Below are 23316 nucleotides of genomic sequence, written 5' to 3' on the forward strand. Positions count from 1 at the left end.
AAGAGTGAAAATCATTGGTAGTTTACTTTGCATGGTACTTGGTGTGATCTGAAAATAGGAAGCAGCACTCAAGAATACATTTATGGTTTTATCAATGTGTCGCCACTTACCCTTTTGTGATAACAGTCCGTGGGCTATGCGTGTGCCTTCTAATTCAAATCTATCTAGCAGGATTGCAGCTTGCTCTCACAGGACTGGTGGAGCCCCTTTTAAGTTTAAGAGCCGTAGGAAGGCAAAGAAAATATGTAGCTGTTGTCTACAAATATGATTGAAGTGATTTGTGAGATGGTGCTTAGAACTCTTAGGTATTTGAAATGTGTGTTGGTGTTCTAGATTAGTACATGCATATCAATTAGTACATCATTGAATGTTAGATGTTCCAACAATTAGTCACATAAATTGACATCAATGACATACAAATATATAAAATTAGTGACTGAAAAAAACATTTTTGTAAAATTAAAACCCTATGGAAGTATTTAACTGTATGTATTCTTGCTGCCTGGCTTTAGGGTATATTCAACAGATTATCACCCTAGTGCAGTTGATTAATCTCTTATAAAAGTCAGTCTACTTTCAAATAAAATATTTTTTGTTTTTGTTTTTTTACTGCAGGTTTTTTTTTAAATTGATGATTTAGGTCAGACGTTTTACCCGTGCCCCCTCCATCCATACCCAGAACATGGGACAGCTACACAAAGGTGAAGAAGAGACTCTGTTAATAAACTGTTTCTCTTTGTTTTAGAGCTGTGTCCGGACTGTAGGGAAGGATTGTTATGTCAGCAGCAGAGAGATATGCGAGAATATGCACAGGCCACCATCTACATCCATAAAGTGGTGGATAATACAAAGGTGCGTCTTTGAGTTCAGCATTTATTTATGAATCTGTCTTTTCTGGAGTGACAGAGCCTGACCAGCAGTATCTTTTCCTGCAGGTGATGAAGGATGCAACACCTGAGCTCAATGTGAGTAGCTCTGAAGCAGAGGATGAAAAAGAGGAGCCCAAACTAGAAGGCGAAAGTGATCCGGACTTTAACCAGGTTAAAACCATTTTCTATCGGGAATTCAAAATAATTTTTAATAGTTGATACTTTTTACGTAAACATGCAGGTATTTATTATTTAGGTAAGAGCAGCAGTTGGGAACATTTGCTGCATTATGGATTCATTATAGTGGATTAGGAATCAGTCTGCTCCATTTAGATACCATCGCCTTAACTATGTATCTTTTGTGCTTTAGGGAACCTGTCTGTTACTGATTGCGAATGTTTGTGTCACATTCATCTCATCAATACTACAGCATTGTCCTGGAAAACTGTTTACAACACATTTTTCAGACGTGGCCTGAGGAGAAAACGCAGTGATTGACCTTGCTGGTCATTTTTACTCTTCAACATGTTTAACTTGAACATATAGGAAAATAACACAGTACAGCGGAGCAGAGGCAAGAACTGTATTAAACATGACATCTACTAGCACCTTTTACAAGTATTGAGACATTATTGAAGGATGTCCTTGCACCATTTCTGAATGTAGTGCGAGGGCAGGATTTAGCCAAAGGATTGTCTGCCATTTGCAGAGTCGTTGAATAGTTTCAGTGCGATCGTGAAATAGAACATTAAAGAAAAGTATCTTTCAGGGAACATTGTGGGTTTTTTCTACCATGTACTGTTACAAACTTGGCACTAGATTAAAATTGGAAATCTGATTGCTTTTGTGTGTGGTTTTATTCACATAGGTTTTCCATGTAGGGTAAGTTGTTACAAAAAAGCCTCTTTTTTTGGTGATTATGTATCAACGTCAAGACTATTAGGGGAAGCTTACAGAGCTAAATTGATCAAATAATTGGTCCTTTTGCGATATACGCCAGCATTTGTTCCAACTTTTAAAGCATCGTTGTTTCTCCTCTAGGCCAATGGGGGAGCAAAGCGACAGAAGGTGTCCAACCAAGGTTATGTCGCATATCAAAAGCCGGGTATACGGCGGAGTACTCGGCATAGAAAAGTACGAGGCGAGAAAGCGTTACTAGTCTCAGCTAATCAAACATTAAAGGAACTGAAAATACAGGTGACGTAAGCTTCAGTTTCTTTCAAAAGCTCTCCCCCCCCCCCCCCCACCCCCGGCCTCCCCCACCTCCCCCACCCTAGGAATTAAAGAGCACTGATCTAAGTCTCGGAGGTTTATGAGGTGACCATGGATCTGGGTTTTATAGTGGTGATTCATACTATCCGTAATATCCATGGCTTTCAGAGAAGACGGGCTTCTCACTTTATAGGCCTGTAAAACAAAACTACCTTTTTCTGCCCCTCCCTTGAAAGCAATAAATAAACATCTTTAAAAAAAAAACAATGTTTAGCTTCTGTCAGTGGAAGATTCCGGGTACATACGTTCTCAAGAGACCTTCATTTCTTGAGAAGCTCACATATTGTCTGTTCATTCTAACATTATTTCATTAATCCCATATAGGTGCTATTAACAGGGATACTGTAGCTATAACAGGTCGTCTGATTCTGATACAAATGCACTCAATGTGTATGTTAAGGCAGGGGAGCGCAATCGTTTTTTCTTTTTTTCCTTCCCCCGCAAACTCCCTCCCACCCCCACCCCGCTTACTTTGGCTCTGACGTAATGACTTAACGTTGCCATGGCACCGCGACGTCACATGACCTGCAGCGGCAGTTGCCACCGTGTTGCTATGGCGACACGTCACCAGGAGCCGTCTGAACCACGATAAGGAGAAGTTTACAAAGGCCTTGCAGCTTCCCCGGCATTAATTTAAATGCCTTCGGGAACCGCGCAGGGCCTCTCTAAACCTTGCACCCGCCGCAGCAAATGTCGCACCCCCCACTTTGCGCACCCCTGTGTTAAGGCATCAGACTAGTATAACACTTATCTGTAAGCTGCTGAAACTGTTGGGAGCTTTCTCATTGAAATAACTTTTCTGTGTGACAGTTATTGCTTGGTAATGAAACGGTAAAGTACTCTGCAGCCACATGTAACACCTTAAAGGCGTAGAAAAGTTTAGAGCAAGTTTAGAGCAAGTTGAACAATTTGTGTGAAAATGTACCACAAGTGTGACTTTTGTTAGTGAAGAGACCAATTTTGTCCCGAAGAGCAGGAACCAATTGTGAAGCGCTGAGCCGTTTTTTTTTTTTTTTTTTTAATGTTTCCTAAAATATTGAGGTTCATGAAAGAATGTTGCTTTTTAAAATGTACTCACTTGTTTAATGTGCCTCTTCTGGGTGTCTCTCTAGATTATGCATGCATTTTCAGTCGCTCCGTTTGACCAGAATTTGTCTATAGAAGGAAAGGTATTAAATGATGACACTGCAACCCTTGGCACTCTCGGAGTCATTCCAGAATCGGTGATTTTATTGAAGGTAGGCTATTTCTAAAGCCCGCGAAACCTTTTTATGATCTTGAATTATGTGCACAGTACAATGTGGCTTCTGTCTTTTTCTACCTCTCCTTTTGCAGGATGCCACAAAATAATGTGTTTGTAAATCACACCCGTCTTGTGTCCGAAACGTTAATGTTTTTTGGGGGTGGGTTTCTTCCCTTCCAGGCTGATGAACCTATAGCAGATTATGCAGCCATGGATGATGTCATGCAAGGTAAGAGGGACAACATACTATACAGGTCATGTCTACACATGATTTACATTTTGTTTTTATTAATACAGTATGTCTTGTAAAAGACAACCATTCTGAGCCATGGGTCATTCTTTCTCTTCAAAATCAAATACTAGAAATGGATTTACTGGAATGTCAGGGTTTTAAATAATATCATTGTTCCCAGGTGTGGCGGTAACCTATTTTACTCATGAAGCTGCCTTGTGTTAGGATAACAGAAGTATTTTTAACACAAAGCTTAACTTGGTAGTTAAAGTCCAATATCTAATTGGTTTCTCATTGGATTCTAAAATACACTCAGGAGACTGCACATCACCTTTCCGTTTAATTTAAATTCAATTGTGTGGGAGAAAGCTTTAAATCTTGCCATGATTTTTAGATTTCTACCAGACAGTTACTATGTAGAAGTGGAACTTCAGTTTTCTTTTTTTGTGAGGAAAACACGCAGAATAGGTTCAACCAAATCAAGGGAATTCAACAAAACGTAATGTGTAATGATTCTGGCTCTATATGCTTCCACCAAAACAACTGCAGAAAATGGCACACTGCCTTTCTAGGGAGACTCCTTGTTTTCAGAAATGAAAGATTTATATAAAGTATGACGCATACGTTGCATGCAAGAAACGTGTTTCAGTGGTTGTCTGGTACAAATTCTGAAAGTAAAACGATTGATTTTCATACAAGTATAAATTCATTTGAAGGATGAAGAAAATTTGAACTGATGCAAGGCAATCATTCTGTGCTTATTGCATTTTAAGCATGGTTAATTGTATGTATGTATGTCGGTCTGAAATCTTTACTTATCGTTTCGTATTTCTAATGGAAGCTTAACTCCTACATTCCACTACAGCTATGGAAAATGTATGAAGGGATCATTATGCAAAATGTTTAAAGGATCACCTTTTGTTCAAGTTCCCTTACCTACATTTACCACTGTATGATACTAAGAAGCAAATACTTAATTTTGATTATCTGTGTTAGTGACATGATGATCCACTGTCACAAGAACCGCAATATAAAGCCTAGCTTTACTTTTACAAAAGTATAATGACTCTGTTTTGGTAACCTGTAATGTGTTTTTTTTTTTTTTTTAGTTTGTATGCCCGAAGAAGGATTTAAAGGTAAGGTGTACCCATAATACATAAGTGTGGAAGATGTTAGTTATTCAATGTTAATTGGGCTAAAGCGTCATTATCATATTTTAAGACCGGCTGCTAATGTCTCTGTAAAGCCAAAAGACTAAATTGGCTCTTAATTCCAGAAATGGCAACCGAGCAGCGCTAGAATTAACCCCAACTTTTTTTGCAATTACGTCTAAACTCTAAAGCAGGGGTGCGCAAACTGAGGGTCCGGGGGCGCGTGATTTTTCTTGGGGGGGCGCGGTGGTTGCAGAGGCCCCGTGCTCTTCCCCGAGGCATTTAAATTAAATGCCGGGGGACCACGCGAGCCCTCTGCAACCTCAACTTACCAGGATTCAGCCGGCTTCTGGTCACATCACTATGACAACGTGGCATCAAATGACGTGACGTGCAGTACCATTGCGACGCGTCATTTGACGCCAGTTCACTGGAGAGGGGGTCACGAGCGCCGGGCCGGACTGGAGAGGGGCGGGTGTTAGCACTCGGGATGGCACACAGGGGGCGCAGCAAAAAAACTTTGCACACCCCTCCTCTAAAGCGGGCCATTAGCTCAAAAAAAAAAAAAAAGACACGATCACTTGGGATTTTCGTTTGCTCTTAGCTTTGTGTCTTCTCTAACAGTTTTCTTCCAAATATTAGGGGTGCGGAGGATGGCACCATAAAGGTAAAAAGCAGACAATAGCACAATAACACAAAACCACGTTCGCTGTGGAAACTGGTTAAGCCTTGTAGAGCAAGTACTCACATTTTACAAGATACAGTATAATCAGACATATAACAGACATGGATTAGATCCGTGTTGATCCAGGTGGATGGGGAGGATATCGGAAGGAGAGAGGCACAATCGTGCACATTGCAATGCAATTTTGTGTGACCAAATTAAAACCTAAAGATTATACACTTACAATAAGTGAATTCTTTAGCGCAGTGTTAACTTATACAGGACAGGAGTCGAATCTCCTGGATAGAAGACTTTCTCCAGCCTCACCACCTGCATGGATGTTTGCATCCAGCGAGCAGGTGAGCTGCTCTTTGAATTATGGTATCAGCCGCCCAGTAAAAGGGAACGTGTCTCTTCTCAGTGCAGCCTCTACGCATTTTCAATCGTATTGACTCCTGAGGACGCTGATCGCCAGTGAAACGCGTAGAATCCGTAGTGAGAGGAGACTGGGAGAAACGTGTGTTTTTTGTTTTTCCTCTGGTCGGCCAATTCCGGAAGTAACAGCATATCGCCTGCTCGCCAGACGCCGACATCCACACAGGTGGGGATGCTGGGGAAAGTCTCTTATTCAGGAGATCTGACTCCTGTCCTGTAAAAGTTTTATAATACGCTAAAGAAAGCACTTATTGTGCGTGCAAGTTGTTTACGCTTTAATTTGGTCACATAAAATTGTATTGCAATCTGCACTATTGTGTGTCTTCTGAGATCTTCCCCATCCACCTGGATCAATAATGATTCATTCCATGTGTGTTATAAGCCCTATTACATCTTGTAAAGTGTGAGTAGTTACTCTACGAGACTTTGCCAGTTCCTGCAGCTAATGTGTTTTTATGTTATTGCGCTATTGATTGTTCGTGCCGGCCTACACTCTCCTGATCTTTTGGAAGAAAACTATCTACACTTAGGAACTTGGGAAACAGTTCTTTTTTTAAGGGTTTCAGTGGAGGTTTTTATTATTGAGTCACTTGCATATTGATCACTTTATTGTGATGATGGTTCACTGCTTTTATTCACCTTTTGCTGTGTTTTTTTTTCTTTTTGGTACTTCATTGTTCACAGAATAGTTTAAAATGATTACCAATTACCATTTTTTTTATATTTTATTCACTGGTTTACACTGGGAGCACTGACCCAGACACTTTTTTGTGTTCTATATTCTCTAACAGTTTCAGTGTTGGTAATCTTACATTTAACAGTGATTGTAGTCCTTCCTTCTATTTATGGAAGTAAAACTTTTTTATTTTTCACTTGTTTCCAGGAACTGGTCTGCTTGGACATTAATGCTCTGGACAGCACAGAAGAGTAACCAGAAGTGGCAATTTAAGTTCATGTGTGAAGGGCATAAAACGTCGGACACAGGAAAATAATCCAATTATTGGCTCTTCCAGAAGACAGCAGGCATCTCTTCCAAACACATCTCCAACTCCGAATGCCTTACATCGAATAGCAGATTGCACTGAAGGACTTTACAGAGGAAATTATTCAACTTTTATATTTAAATAAACAAGAAAATAAAGAATTAAACATGTTTAGTAACAGCTGCCATATGACATGTTTACATAACAACAGATGTAGATCTGAGATGGTATTTGTCTTGTACAATGGAAGTTTAGCAATTTGGTGAGTGGGTTCTATTATGGCCTGTTCCAAAGACATTAAAAACTGCTTATGGATATGTTATTGGTCCCTTGTTAGTTTCAATAAAGCATGGGAGGAGTATTTATTGAGGTTCATCTGCTCAATTGACCTATTGTTGCGTGTCTGATATGTTGGCACTTTCTGAGAAGGGATGTTTGGACTGTCCAATCCATCCATGACCACGTTTGGGGTCTCATGTAAGTGTCATAAAGTTCTGGGAATGGAAATGTAATATTTTCTATCTCCTGTGTTGGCAGGCCCTTCCACGTGGGAAGAGGTTGACATTGGTTATTTTGTTATCACAAACCACCTTCTCTCCAGACTTGGGATCCAAAGGAATGAATGCACAAAGAAAAATTTGTTTCCAAATATATATATTTTTCCCTGTAAGCATTTTCACACTCATTTGTCTTCTGTAAACATTAAAATAAAAAATAAGGTTCTGGTATATGTTGCAATTTGCAGCATTATTTCACCCTCTACATGGTGATAGTCCCCATTTTACAGCCCTATTTGTTTGCGAGTGTATTTAATTCTATTAACTCCGCAATTTGTTCCCTCCTTTTTTAGTATTACAAATGTTCCTTCCATACCACATTCCTGTGTTTCCGGAGGTATGTGGACGAACATTTTTAAATACAGAATGCAATAGAACATTGTACTGTAGATGAAAGATAATCAACTTTCAAACATGATAGCTGGCGATTTACTGGGGAACTGGTCACTGGGGGAAAAAAAAATTCTTGGTATCTAGCAGTGTTTTGTCCTGCAGTCACCACATTGAGCACACAACATGCCCATCTTTTGTCTTCTACATTCTATATGCCCATCTTTTGTCTAATCAACTGTCAATCATAGTAAGCGCATGCAAAAGAGAAATGTAAGCAGCAGAACGCTATAATAAAAAGTAATGTATGTCTGCATCGATAATACAATTGCTTAGGGGTTGTCCTCAGGGCAACTATACTTTGTGCCCATACAAACACACTTTGGAAAGTCATGCCCACTCTGATGCCATTGACCCTTTCCTACATATACTGTAGGGATAAACAGTGAATGGAGCCGCTCTATTTCAATACGCAAAACCTGTGCAAATTGTGCTAAAAAGGAGAGAAGACCAAGGTTGGGGGAAGGGGGGTGGAGGACCGGAATACACATAATGGAGTAATAAAATATATCTGATATACATCATGGAAATCTAACACCCACTCCTCAAATGGGCAGTCTTTAAATCTATATTACCGTTATGGTTTCCTATTGAGCACCTCCATTTTGCTAAAATCATAGTAAGGCCCACTGTCGTCAACTTGGGACTTGTGTCTTCCGCACCATTTGTTAGGACAATATATAAAAGTTCTGGACATGGCAAGCCTATGTGCAAAGCTATGCACGTTAACACTTGTTTTATTGGTTTTGGGGCAGCATCATGTAGCATGCACACAAAAAAGGGGATGAAAAAACAGTGAACTAGGGAATGTCATTTGCTTCTTAGAAAGATTGAAAGTAAAATTGTTGCTGATGTGAAAAATTTGGTTAAAAGTTCTAGTAGCCATATTGGTACTGGATAAATGTAGATTCACTGTGGGTTGTGATACCTTTGAGGGAACCAACATTAGGGTTCTTCATAGATAGCGTACAGCGCATTCTTCAAGTGTACTATGAGGTTACAATAGCTCTGTACACTAATGTCCTCTATGGAGAAGCGTAACAACTTACAACGATCATGTGAAAAATTGTTTTCTTTTGGCCGTGTCCTGTGAAATTGGTTTGTATCAGATACTTATTGTGCCTTGTGTATCTGTTTGGCTAATGATAAAATTACTTTAAATAAAAAAAATATTAAGTAGATTTGTAATATCGCAATTCTGCAAAAGATTGTATAAAGCGTGTAAAAAAAAAAAACATTTGGTTACCACAAAAACATAAAAAATGTAGAAAATTATGAAAAAATTTGTCAGTTTATTTTTTTTTTTTAAACTTTGGTTGTAGGTGGAAATGCCCCATAAAAGCTTACACAAGACACGCTGAAAGGTTCAGTTTAACAACTGAAAACAAATGATGCAACCAATGCTGCCGGGCTACGAATTACATCATTCCACCATTTTATTGCAATGAATAACCCTGAAAGAAATCTGTTCTTATTGATTAGGATAGGAATTCTCTCATACTTTTACTCCATCTGCTGTGTATCCCACGATCCTACTCCGCTAAGCTCTGATGTTTAATTCTGTGCTTTACAACCCTACAAATAGCTTACGTTTCCGGAAACAGATCTATGTTTTAAAATAATATGTTTGATGAGATAAGTCATTGGCACGAATCGGTCTCCCCTGAAACCCGTTTCTCCTGTTGCTTATGTTGCGTTCGCCATACTATCAGGATTCAATTGGGGGAATTAATCCTTTCGCTGCAGTGCATTGTGTCTCAAGCCCCTCTGCCACTGAGCAGGTTACTACAGTATGTGATGGGGTTTTCTGGGTATTCTTAGGCCATTAACGCCCACAATTTACTGATAGACTAGTTATTCTGTCCTAGTCAAACTGAAATCTAAAAAAAACAATAAAGGGCTAGTGCCCAGCGGTAATCCATGTCAGAGCAAAGGCAAAAATTAAGGAAGATTATGGAGGTCCAATTGGCAATGAGATTTAGGAGTGAATAGGTGAAATAATTAATACTTTATTTTTTTTTTTAGCATACTGTAATTGCAACCAGGGGGGAGAGGGGGGGTACTCCAGATCTGTATAAGGCCGTGATTATACCAAAAATTGAGCACTACACCGCACACCTGAAAAATAAAACAAACCAATACGAGTGCACATACCAAGTGCGACGTAAGCACCGTGACTACTGTGTTATTCACACACGGCGGCCGCATCACGTGATTTGAATGGCCAATCACAATGCATCATCATCCAACCAATCTGGCCATGTCTCCCTGCAGTAGGGCTACAAATCTCTTTGCATGTTCACATGTAGCACGGGGATGTCACTATGATGACGCCACCAGATCGCTTCGCAGATCTGCAATTTTTGGTATAATTGAGGCCTTAATCTTGTGATCATGAGAAGCTGCAACATCTTCGGTCCCAAATTTCAAATGTGCCTGCATTCTAGCATATCCCAGATAGGACAGGAACCAGATATGTGCATGTGGCTAAGAAGTGTTTATCATCCGGTTTCCGTTCTAACAACTCTTCCAAGGATGTACTTGAAAACTTTAAGGTAAATCTCAATGTATTTTTTCCTGGTAAAATATTGTATAAATAAAATAAACTTTCCTTCCTTATAAATGTCGACTACACTATTCATTATGCAGCCATAAAAACATTTGGATGTACCACCTGTGACACGTTGGGAAGCCCTGAACATTCCCAAATCTTCAGGTGGCAATTATGTATTGCCATTTCTGCAATTGGAAACATTAGTATGCATTAGTCTGTCCGATGTGAATACCAATAATGTATCCATGGCTATAGTGGAGTTGTAAACTTCTCCAGCTGTGCAGATGGTCATGAACTTTAGAAATGTGGATGGGTAAAAAAATCATGCCCCTGAAGGTTTGGCGTTCAAGTACCTTGAAGCAGTGCACGAAAGCTATTGGTTAAGGGGTTTACTCGTGCTTCCTATATCCAACACAGTTCTATCGTTTAGGTGTCACTGTATTACCCCTTTCTTAGCAAGAATTTAGAGACACTTGTGGAGATAACTGAAGTCACAACAATGGTCTACAACCAGAGACTCCTACTTCCTGTCCCAGAGTCATTCCTTGACCAGATAGCCACCCCCATTTCTGCAAATTTCTGGGTCTTGTGGATTCAACAAAAAAATTATTTTAACATGTAAAATAACAAATTGTGAAATTCAGTTTACACCTGCTAAAATTAGCAACCAGCAATATGCACCTTTACATTGCAGGGTAAAATGTACACCTTAAAGATACCCAGTTATGCACCTTCTAATTACAGGAGTCCAAGGTTAGCCTTTGGAATGGAAATATGCAATCTGGAGCAGATATCCTATACATGATTGCTGAGATGTGATAATCCCATGTGTTCTATGCACCTGCTGGAACCTCCCGGTGACATCATTACTCAGTTTTGACAGATAAAGCCGAGTATTAAATACTTCCAATTTTCTAGAGTCTTCACTGTGAAAATGTTGAAACTGGTCGTGACTGTTCTACTGGCAACTGGTGGTAAGCCATTAAGTAATGAATAGCCAAGAGAAATGGTTCATGGTTTGGGGATTCTATAGGGTAAAGGATCGCTAAGGGATAAAGAAGTAGCAGCAGTGGCACTGTAGAAATGTTTACATTATTGTACAAAAATAGAATTCAGAATTAAAAAAATGATATATGCCTAAGTAACATTTAATAGACTCAATATTGATATTTGTATAAGATTGTTGTAGTTTGAATCCAATAATAATTTTCTCTTGGGTCTTTTTGATTTATCCACCACGGGCAATTTTTTTTTTTGTTTCAATTTATTTTTATTGTTTTAGAGAGACATAACAAATATATAGTCTTGGAATACATATGATGTTTTAACAGTGTCACTTGTCCATACAACAAAGAGCATTAACAGTTCGTCATCTGAAATAAAATAATTGATATAACACGCGTCTCTCATGAGCTTAACAAAGGAAAGAGAAGAACGTAGAAAAGAAGAAAAAGAAGGGTGGGAGGGGTGGAAGGGGGGGGGGGGTAGGACGAGCCCATTTGTCTGGTATTTCTGTATTTATTTATATGGGGTCCCTAGTTTCCTGGCCATATTTCTAAAATTTTGTGAAATTTGTCAGTTTTCTGGTTCAACTGTGCTGTGAGGAGCTCCATCATCTTTATTTCCCTTAGTCTCCGTAAGACAGTCTGCCTAGAAGGTGCATTTACCTTTTTCCAGGCAGCCGCAATAACACAGCGGGCAGCTGTCATTACATGAGTGATCATCTTACTTTCTGCCGTTCCTAATTCATCTATTTTGATTATGCCCGAAAGAAGATTCTTCATTAAATATCATACTACTGTAGATGTTTGGGATACATGTTTTTTCTATTAGTTTAATGCCATAATTCTCATATGTATATATAAATATATATATATATATATATATATATATATATATATATATATATATATATATAGATAGGTTCCTTACCGAGTAGATCCAGGATCCCAAGATCACGAGGCAAGAAGGAGACAGCACACTCAAAGGTACAAAAAGCAGCGTGTATTCAGTAGAAAAACCGGCACATAAACCCGACGTTTCGGTCCTTGACACAGGACCTTTCTCACTGTGAAGTACATCAAATTATATTTGATTTGTGAAAAAGGTAAGTATTAGGCGTACATCAGATTAAAAGAACAAACGCATTTAGTGCAATCAGCACAACAGGTTACCACTCAGCAACAGGTGTCTTGCAGCACTGGAAGTCACAGCTATGGTGATTTATGGGATCCTTCTCACGCCCTCAATGCAGGATGTTGTAGGAACCCAATCAGTCCGGTGGATCAGCTCATCAGCATAGTGCTGATTGCACTAAATGCGTTTGTTCTTTTAATCTGATGTACGCCTAATACTTACCTTTGTCACAAATCAAATATAATTTGATGTACTTCACTATGCGGTTTGCGCTGTTTTTTGTTCCCTGTCTATCTAGTGTTGTTGGAGTGTTGAGCCACCCTGACCCCTAACAGCTGCAGCCGCCACTGTTAACACAGATATTGTATGATTATTTAATACACCCTATGAATGGGGGTGATATTTATTGCACTATCTCACTATTAGTGGGTTTGAGTTAAATGGTTTAATAGTTGCTCACTTTATTTCTTTTCTTTTGTTCACAAGTATCAAAGTACCTTCCAAATAATGAAGCTCTCATGATAGTTTCAGTTTTCAGCATCTGTGTACAGAAAATAGGAAATAATACTGTATATAGCCAGCACTCCTACAATTAAATCCTCATAGGGTGCCTAAAATATTTGAACGATCCTTTAAAATTCATATTCAGAGCAAATATTGGGTAGTAGACCACAACAAAACAAACAACATTTTCGGGCAAAATTAAGCTCTTCCTGAGATAACTGAATTGCATACAATTGTACAAAGCAATAATGAGTAAGATAAGGCTTGAAATAAAAAGACTATGTCTAACATTACATTGTACTCGTTATAAATACATTATTTTATTCACACTAAATACATTGTTTACAACTCTGTTTTTCGCAGGTCTCTCTGCAATACCAAATGGGTCAGGCCTTGCGGTGGGGGTTAACGCCTTCATTACCTTGGCGGCTGTAATGGCTAAGACAAGGGGGGATTAATCCCTCCTGGGAGGCCTGATCGCCCTCCCTGGGTCAACTATAACCTTCACACAGCCCCTCTACCACCGACACACTGGGTAGTGGTGTTTAACCCCCTTCATTGCTGAAGCTCTGTCTTTATTTTCATTTTATTAACATATTACTGAAGCAGAAGATGTCTGTAGCTGACCTCCATTAATTTCAGGTCCGGGGAACTACGTAAAATTAGCCTCTTCCTGATATAACTGAATTGCATACAATTGTACAAAGCAATAATGAGTAAGATAAGGCTTGAAATAAAAAGACTATGTCTAACATTACATTGTACTCGTTATAAATACATTATTTTATTCACACTAAATACATTTTTCTCAGGTCTCTCTGCAATACCAAATGGGAGGAGGATTCCAGCACAGCTGCGGGGGAAGCCTCATCTCACCCAACTGGGTCTTGACTGCTGGACATTGCATTTCGTAGGTTTCTCAAACACCTACATTTTCACCTACAGCACTGAGGACAACAGTGTGGCAAAAGGGTTTAACTAAATAACCAAGAAAATATTATTATTGAAGTATTTAACTTTATACTTATTACCATGTATGTTTTGTCAATTTTATTTATTTATTTATTTATAAAATATTTTACCAGGAAGTAATACATTCGGGATGCACATTGATACCCTGACAACCAAGACCTATGCCAAACTAGGGGTACTTTACAGGAACAAATCCTCCCTAAGTCTCCTGGTCAGAAAGCGTATTGCACAGCAGATGCTAATGCCAATTATTGACTATGGAGACATAGTATATGGCTCGGCTCCTCAAACCCACCTTAGCAAACTTGACACCCTCTACAATTCAATTTGTCGTTTTGTTCTCCAATGCAACTACAACACACATCACTGCGAAATGCTCAAAGAACTAGATTGGTCATCACTAGAGTCTAGGCGCAAAGTTCACCTTTCCTGTCTCACCCTCAAATACTTTCTGGGCAAGCTACCCAGCTACCTGAACAAGCTCCTCACCCCTACCACATGCAGTACCTATCACCTGAGATCAGACTCCAAAAGACTATTCATGGTCCCAAGACTCAACAAAGTATCCGGACGTTCCTCCTTCTCCTTCCGTGCACCCCAAAACTGGAACAACCTACCAGAGACTCTCATATCCACCACCAGCTTAAGTTCTTTCAAATCTAAGGCTGTCTCACACTTTAATCTGGTCTGTAACTGTTTCATACGCTCATAATATATATTTTCTTTAACTGTGCATGCAATGTCTTGTATATAAATGTATACCTTGTTCATTTATGTAACTGTATTTGTAACCACGTATTATTTGTTTTACTCTGTGCCCAGGACATACTTGAAAACGAGAGGTAACTCTCAATGTATTACTTCCTGGTAAAATATTTTATAAATAAATAAAATAAATAAATAAATACATTGAGAGTTACCTCTCGTTTTCAAGTATGTCCTGGGCACAGAGTTAGGACAAATAATACATGGTTACAAATACAGTTACATAAATGAACAGGGTTATACATTATATACAAGACGTTGCATGCATAATTAAAGAAAATATATATTATGAGCGTATGAAACAGTTACAGACCAGATTAAAATGTGAGACAGCCTTAGATTTGAAAGAACTTAAACTGGTGGTGGATGTGAGAGTCTCTGGTATGTTTTTCCAGTTTTGGGGTGTAGCATTTGACACCCTTGTCTTTTGTGGTCCCCAGGGGGGCACAAGATTTTTTTGGGGGGGCGCGGCGGTTATAGTGACCCCGCGCACTTCCCCAAAGCATTTAAATTCAATCCCGGGGAGAGCACGAGGCCCCCATAACTCAATTACCTTGGCTTTGGGCAACGTGTCGCCATGGCAATGCAGCGTGATGTCACATGACCCTGCGGCGTCATTTGACGCCCATCACCATGACAACGCGCGGGGTCACGTGATGTCACATAACCCCACGGTGTCATTTGACGCCGGCACAAAGGTAAGGGCCAGGGCCTGAGCAGTGGGGGAGAGCAGGCAGGGGGGCGCAGCACCAAACGTTTGCGCACCAGTGTACTAAAGCATGCCTCTTAAGGCTAACTCTGGCAGACCCTTCTTTATACCAATTGGTAGTTACAGTATATCACTTCATCATACCACAGGACATACTTTAAAACGAAAGGTAACTCTCAATGTATTACTCTCTGGTAAAACATTTTAGAAATAAATCTAGACCTCTCTAAACAATAAACCCCTTGTTGATGATGGAGCTCACAGCAGTTTGCGGATTCGTTCATTTCATGTCTCTCCTTCAGCATTTTCCTCTGTATTTCATATCTGAAGACAATTGTTCCTCTTGCATTACTAACCTTTTGCCTCTACTACAGTTACAAACAGAGCTATCGGATTGTACTTGGAGAATATAATCGGAATGTGGAGGAAGGCGCAGAACAGTACATACCTGTCAACTCCAAAGACATCTTTGTCCACCCCAATTGGAGCATGGCTTGTGTTTCCTGTGGGTAGGTATAATTTGTGGGAGCAGGGAGATTTCCCATGGCAGATAGTTGCATGTAATTTACTTTATAGATATTTGGTATTTTGAAACCTAAATCCCAACAAAATCAGGCCTGAGTTTGGTACCTGTACAACTTGTCACTACCACAAAGACCCATTTTGTGACTCTTTTGTACTACTCTGTCTATATTAGTATATTGAAGATATATCATCCTGATTTTGTGTTGCCACAGCAGTTGTAATATCTTTGTAAAATGACCTGTGATCAGAGGGTTGGTACAGTCTAGTAATAAAGTAATGTTGTGTCCTGGTGGATCCCTTCATCACAAAGCAGGCTAAGCCAGACAGTATATTGGTATTTTACATTAGAGAAAATCTAGGAGACAATGGCAAAATAAAAGTGTCCAATATTCGTCAATGATTGGTCAATAATTCTTTATTTTAAAAGTTTCTAAATTCAGGAACCAGTATCATTTGGCATATTTGGGAGCAAATGAAGAAGGGTTGATGGCACCCAAACGAATAGCAGGTCCTGACTTCTGACCTTTTGTGTTTTCTGTTCAGTTATGATATCGCACTCATCAAATTATCCAATGAAGTTCAGCTCAATGATAAGGTTAAAATAGGTTGCCTCCCACCCGCAGGACAGCGTCTCTCCAATGATTATCCATGCTATATCAGTGGCTGGGGACGGCTTGACAGTAAGTATTAAGCTTACAACATAGCCAATACAAGGCTGAACATGTTGGATCCTCCAATGGCTAAGGGTTAATTAGAACAATTGGCATAAGTACATTAAAAAAATGGGTTTTGTAACAATACAAACGTAGGGATGATCCATATCCAAATGGAATAAGTGTATAATTCAGGGAAATAAAGTAAGAGGCATTTTCTTTTTTAAACTAACAGGTTTATGCTCCAGAAAGAAAGTGGAGACTTAGAAAAATATGTCCGCACAATACCTCCAGTGCTATCCCACTTTGGCTACCGAAAACAATGTAACAAAACCCAAATGTCAATTACATGAGTCTCTCAATAAAACTGGAAAGGGAATGTTAGTAATAACACTAATGGTATAAAAGGATGGGGACTGATTCTGCATGGGTCTGGTGCCAAGAAACCCACATTTCCGTATAATTATATATTGAATTATTATTTTTTCTGACATATTAATCAACATATTTAGCTGCTTCAAAAGCAAGAAAAATACAAAGTAAGTGAACAGGAGTAGTAGATTATTGAATTAAGGTTTATGGGGTATCTTTATTATAAAATAAAATTGATATTATTGTTGTTGAACCAGTCATCATATCTTATATTACAGAGGGCAACGCATGAGTTGGCAGCACCGATCGGTTTCCTATAGCATAGACTGCTTAGTAACAATGGCCCACAATCTGATTAACAAGGCTTGTGTATAACATGGCATTCCATTCCTGCAGTGTCCCATTGCAATGAGTAGTACATAAAAAAAGCCCAATGTTCTGATTCTGTTCAACTCATACAATAAGATGTCTGATGGTACTGTATAGAAGTAGTTTATTGAATATTTCTTCCTGTTCAGCTGGAGAACCTCTTGCCACTACCCTGCAGCAGGCTCTTCTCCCTGTTGTGGACCATGCTTACTGCACCCAGGAAGACTGGTGGGGAAGCGTCGTCAAGGAATCCATGTTGTGCGCTGGTGGTTATAACAAAGCTGCCTGTAATGTGGGTGTCAAACTCTGCACATGATCAAGCAATGTAAACTATGTTAAGATTAGGTAGAGGATACCCAAAGAGTGAATTTATGATATCTTACTGTAGTGTTGCCCTGCTCATTAGGCCAGGTAGTGTTTTGCGGGACACCCCCACAATGTGTAATCCCTCTGTAACTGGGGTAATGGGTAGACATACCAGTAGAGCTCCCATTCTTTAATCAATGGTAGTAGCCAGCACAATAATGGTAATTACCCAGAGGGCTGCAGTGGAATCATATTAAGGGTTTAAGCTATTATCATGAAGACAAAACTCAAAGCTATCTGTTAAGCACAGTGTTCTGAATCTCACATTCTTAGCCATCACATCTATTCCACAGATATCTATTAGTTAAGGTGTGATTAATAGATTACAAAACAACGCATTGAAGAGATTTGTAGCAATTAATGATTAAGCAATGAAGGTCTGCATATCTTTCTTCAGAATACAGATTGGAGCCACTGCTGAGTTTACTTTCTACTGCAGTGGTCTCCAACCTATTTCTTTAATAGCAAAAAAACTAAATAAATTGGAGCAGATTAATAATAGGCCTGACATTTTAAACATGTATTAAGAAAAAATGACATTCAGATAAAGTTTTACATTCACTCAATCTCTCCCTCTCACTCAATCCCCCCTCCTGATACTCACTCAATCCATCCCTGCGACCATCAATCCCCACCTTCTCACACTTAATCCTTCCTCTTTTCACACTCAATCCTCCTCTCACTCAACCCCCTACTCCTCACATTCCATCCACTTCCCTCATTCAATCCCCCCTCCTCACATTCAATCCCCCTCCCTCTCACTCAATCCCCCCTCCTCACATTCAATACCCCTTCCTCACACTCAACTCACCCTCCCCCACTAAATTCCCTCTCTTCAGACTCAATCCCCTCTCCTCATACTCAACCACTTCTCCTTACACTCCATCCTCCATCACCCCCACGCAATCAATCACCCCCACAATCAAACATTCACACACACAGCCTCTGAGAATGTAACTTTTATTGGGGGAGGGGGCTGGGGGTTGTTCTGGCCATGAAGGGGGAAGTTACCTCTGGCGCCGACCGGGGGACAGGTAGGGGGCAGGCCGTGTTATGGCCTTGGCACTATAGGCCTAGGGCCTATGAAAAGTAATGGTATGGTAAATGATTTTGATTATTTCTATAAATTCCTTAAAGATCTGAAATAAAAGTAATTTACCATCTTAAAATAAGAAAACATTTGAACACTTTTTTGTGTCTTCTGTAAATGTTATAAGTATTTAGCCGAGTCCGAACGGCCTTTAGGAAAAGTAGTTTGCCAGCCTGCCATAAAACAAGATGGCTGCGCCCGCTCTGAGATGACGGGGTAATGATGGTCTGCAGATCTTTCTTCAGAATAAACACCAGAGCCACTGCTGAGTTTACTTTCTAGTATAAAGATAAGGCCTTTGGAGTAATGGTTTGGTCACCCCTGTCCCTATTGATGACCTTCTTTCAGAGTGACTCAGGTGGACCTCTGAGTTGCCAGGCCCCAGATGGCAGATGGTATATTCATGGCATCACCAGCTTTGGACCCAACGAAGGGTGCAATATACTGCAGAAGCCTACCATATTTACTCGCGTGTCAGCATACAATGACTGGATAGAGGAGGTGAGTATAATGTGCTAACACACAGACGGCTCACAATGATCTGCCTATGATCTTTTCTTCAAAAATACTGAAGAAGAGCCATGCACAAGAGAATTTGTCGTGAGACGTAGAAACTGCAACTGAAAGGTTCCACATTAGAATGAAAACGTTGATGGAATTATTTGACATTTAATGTTATTCATTTCTTATATGAGCAGTTAACACCCATGATCTCAGTATCACCCTATATTTGAAGCAGCAATCTGCACTGTTCTTTTCCATGTTTATTTATGGTGTAAACCAGGATATTCTGCTTTTTATGATCTTACCAATCATTAACCTTTGATCTTTCATGTTCTGGAGAAATAAATGTTGCCCTTAATGTCTTCATAGACAGCGCCATGCTGAAAAGGGTTAGGTGAGGGCTGAAGGACAATGATATCACTCCCAAAAAGGCATAAATCAGGGGGATTATAATATTATGGCCTCTCTTATGGCAAGTCAATATGCCTCCCCTATGAATTCTTCGCAGAACATAAGGATATACAGTAGAAGTCATTGTATATTGATGGGGTGAAGATCATCGGGAAGCGCAAAACCATGTAAAACAGGAGAAAATTCCTGATGGTGCAGTATTGTGATTATTGTGTGAATAAATATTCAAGGTGCAGTGTGCTAAATACTCACAAGTATAGGGTGAGTATTGTTCCCATAAAGGTATCTTTACATGACAGCCCGTCGGACCGTCAGACAGGTAGATGTTAGTGAAATGGTAAGTGCAGGAGACCTTAAACGAATAACATAAGAACGGACATAGTGCGGACTGTATAAAAAATCTCTTTAAAAGTAAGTGTATGTACAATGCACTCACAAGGTATAAAAAGAGTATAAGCGTTTAGATCACACAGATCGGATCTCAGCAAAGTAACAGCTGTTCTCTCAGTCCCCCCTCCGCCTCGGCGTGCGTGTCACTGGTGCGTCTCACCCAAACCGGAAACCGGAAGTGACGTCATCTGCTCTGGGGGACTCCGATCCTGTGGGAATCTTCACTCGTCAGCATCACTCTACGCGTTTCTCCGTATTGCGGTTTCTTCAGGAGTGTATATTGTATATTGATGGACATACAGGTAGTCCTCGTTATCCAACGTTTCACTTTAGAATGAATGGTATATCCAACGCTTTACAATGCAACCCTAAGGGCCGGAATGCGTTATCCGATGCTCACCGCCACTGATTAACATGGGACTCACTTTACAACGGTTTCACTATCCAACGCTACTTCCAGAACGGATTCCGTTGGATAACCGAGGACTGCCTGTATGTCTTTTTTCAACCTAATCTATGTATGGAACTATTTGACATTTTGTTATACTCACAAATGTGTGATTGTAAATAAGTGATATTGCCCGAGTGATTATCGTGATCACAGTTTAGTAAATATACCCAGGTAGATAGCCTTTAAAGTTTTTTAAATAATTCATTATACTCCGATGCTGTCGTTGGGTTTATTTTCGGCCAAAAGCCCCATTGATGTCAATAGGATTTTTTTGTACGAAAAGAAACAATATAGAATGACAGGAAGAGAAATACTTCTCACAACCATCACTATCTCATTGTAAGTCAATTACCGGTACTCTCTTTGCCATAAGATGAGTACATCTCCAAGTTTAGTATGTATTGTGTTTTTATTTTCCATCCTCTCTGTCTCTCATCCATCTTATCTCCGTCTGTCTCTGTCTCCGTCTCCGTCTCCGTCTCCGTCTCTCCAAATAAGCTTTATTGGCATGATGAAAGAACATTTCAATATTGCCAAAGCATGAATAACAGGGGGTAGGATATAATAGTTACACAGTACATGAATAACAGGGGGTAGGATATAATAGTTACACAGTACATGAATAACAGGGGGTAGGATATAATAGTTACACAGTACATGAATAACAGGGGGTAGGATATAATAGTTACACAGTACATGAATAACAGGGGGTAGGATATAATAGTTACACAGTACATGAATAACGGGGTAGGATATAATAGTTACACAGTACATGAATAACAGGGGGTAGGATATAATAGTTACACAGTACATGAATAACGGGGTAGGATATAATGATTGCAGCGGATTCTTAGACCAAGGTATGTGTATGTGCCTGTCTGGCTCTTATTCAGTACACTGCTCTGTCAGGAAGGTGATGATTCTACTGTTCAAGATTCTGTTGAACAGTTTCCCCAGGGTGCGGCTGACACAGATGCCTCTGTAATTGGATGGGGCCAGCCTGTCTCCTTTCTTCTGAATAGGGGTTATCAGTCCTTCGTTCCACAGTTCAGGGAAGTAGCCAGTAGTGAGGACCAGGTTGAACATTTTCAGTAGAGCTTCTGTATAGATGGGTTGCTGTACTTCAGCATCTCATGTAGAATGCCATCTGGTCCACTGGCTTTCTTGGTTTTTATTAGTTTTCTTTTTTCTTTTATTTCCTGGATTGTGATTGGTATGACCAGGGGTTTTTGGTTATCTTTTATAATGTTCTCCAGTGTTGTTTGTTTGGTGAGGATTTGTTTTTGTTCTTGTGTCAGGTTTTCTTCTGGGTCCTCAAAGTAGTTTTTCCAGATCTTGCCTTTTGAATGGCCAGGTGTCTGTTATTCTATTTTGTATCAAGATGTTTCCAAGTTTGCCAAAAAGTATTCTCATCCAATGCTTCTTCAATTCTTTTTATCTTTTTTTTTGGCAATGAGGTTGTGTTTTTTCTTTCTTTAGGATGTGCCTGTAGTGCTTCAGGTGTTGGCAGAACCTTGTTCGTAGTTCTGTATTGTTTGGGTCTCTGTGTTTTTGGTTTGATATTGTTTGTAGGCTTTATTTTTTTAACAAACATTTTTATTGGTTTTCATGGAGGGTTACAGGCAACATTCCATAACGTTTACAGGAGGTATGTTTATAACACATTGTACATACAGTAAGCAGGCAATCTTTCAAGACCTATACAGGGAAGCTTGCATAAAACATACCGGGGCAGTAACTCCTCTTATTTTAAAAGTGAGGATAGTGAAGGACAGGTAGAGAAAGAAAAAAGGGGGGTAGAGAGGGGGAGGAGGGGAGGGGGTGTGTGTGTTGCATTCGGTGTTGCATTCCTTACCAATCTTTGATTTTGGCATTTATTATTTGTCTAGTAGGACTGATTTTTTCCTGGTTTGATTTTCTTCTTCTCTCTCTTCTCTCTCTTCTCTCTCTTTCTTTTTCTCTCTTTCTTTCTCTCTCTCTTTCTTTCTCTCTCTCTTTCTTTCTCTCTCTCTTTCTTTCTCTCTTTCTCTCTCTCTTTCTCTCTCATGATCCATTTCATTTTCAGATCATCACCAACAACTAAAGAAGAAGTGGGAATGACCTAGGAAATCCAGTGGTCTCAGTATCTTACAGAAGCAGCACTGAATAAACAAATGTCAAAGCACACAATAGTATTCCTCCTTTTCTTAATCTGTGTTATTTAGATACGTAACGGATATGTAGCACAGTAGCGGGAAGAATGATCAGAGAAGCGGTCACATTATCGGAGTGCGGGGTGGGGGGGGGGGGGCGTGGAACTATCTCCGCAGCCCCTCTGGCACTCAAAGGGTTTAAACATGTTATTGCAGTTCACTTTGGTCCAAGGAGGGGAATGCCCCATAAACTGTTGCACAAGACATGCTAAACGATACAGTTTAACTATTTCTGAAAACAAAGGGTGCAAGCAATGCTAGCGATCTGCTGTACAAATTACATCATTCCACCCTTCTATTGCAATGAATAAACCTGAAAGAGAAATATCTGTTTCAATTTATTAGGATAGGAAACCTCTCATACTTTTACTTCATCTCCTGAGTATCCAAGGATCCTGCTCCGCTATGCTCTGATAATGTTTAATTCTGTGCTTTACAACCCAATAAATAGCCTGTGAATCTGGAAAGTGAGATCATCTATGTTTTAAAATAATACATTTGATGTGATTGGCAAGAATCGTTTTCGCCTGATTCACCCCCCACTCTGTGTGAATCAC

General features: G+C 39.7%; 2 protein-coding genes across 3 annotated transcripts in view; both read left to right on the top strand.

Annotated features, from left to right (window-relative positions):
- USP48 (ubiquitin specific peptidase 48) overlaps window positions 1–7219 on the top strand; it is a 39056-nt gene extending 31837 nt beyond the window's left edge. For both annotated transcript variants that reach the window (XM_075605843.1, XM_075605844.1), the window contains 7 exons: window positions 746–852; window positions 936–1040; window positions 1911–2066; window positions 3254–3379; window positions 3565–3613; window positions 4726–4752; window positions 6750–7219. In XM_075605843.1, the coding sequence (XP_075461958.1) occupies window positions 746–852; window positions 936–1040; window positions 1911–2066; window positions 3254–3379; window positions 3565–3613; window positions 4726–4752; window positions 6750–6772 (593 nt within the window). In that variant the 3' untranslated portion in view covers window positions 6773–7219. The remainder of the gene's footprint in view (window positions 1–745; window positions 853–935; window positions 1041–1910; window positions 2067–3253; window positions 3380–3564; window positions 3614–4725; window positions 4753–6749) is intronic.
- Window positions 7220–7280: 61 nt separating this feature from the next.
- Window positions 7281–22091, top strand: LOC142498141 (proproteinase E-like). Its single transcript, XM_075606649.1, has 10 exons — window positions 7281–7326; window positions 7700–7743; window positions 10244–10351; window positions 13803–13900; window positions 15811–15945; window positions 16505–16641; window positions 17505–17647; window positions 19160–19312; window positions 21477–21548; window positions 22047–22091. The coding sequence occupies exons 1-10, from the start codon at window positions 7281–7283 to the stop codon at window positions 22089–22091; spliced, it is 981 nt and encodes a 326-aa protein (XP_075462764.1).
- The last annotated feature ends 1225 nt before the right edge of the window (window positions 22092–23316 follow it).

The sequence above is a fragment of the Ascaphus truei genome, chromosome 6 (genome assembly GCF_040206685.1).
Source record: "Ascaphus truei isolate aAscTru1 chromosome 6, aAscTru1.hap1, whole genome shotgun sequence".
NCBI classification, from domain to species: domain Eukaryota; kingdom Metazoa; phylum Chordata; class Amphibia; order Anura; family Ascaphidae; genus Ascaphus; species Ascaphus truei.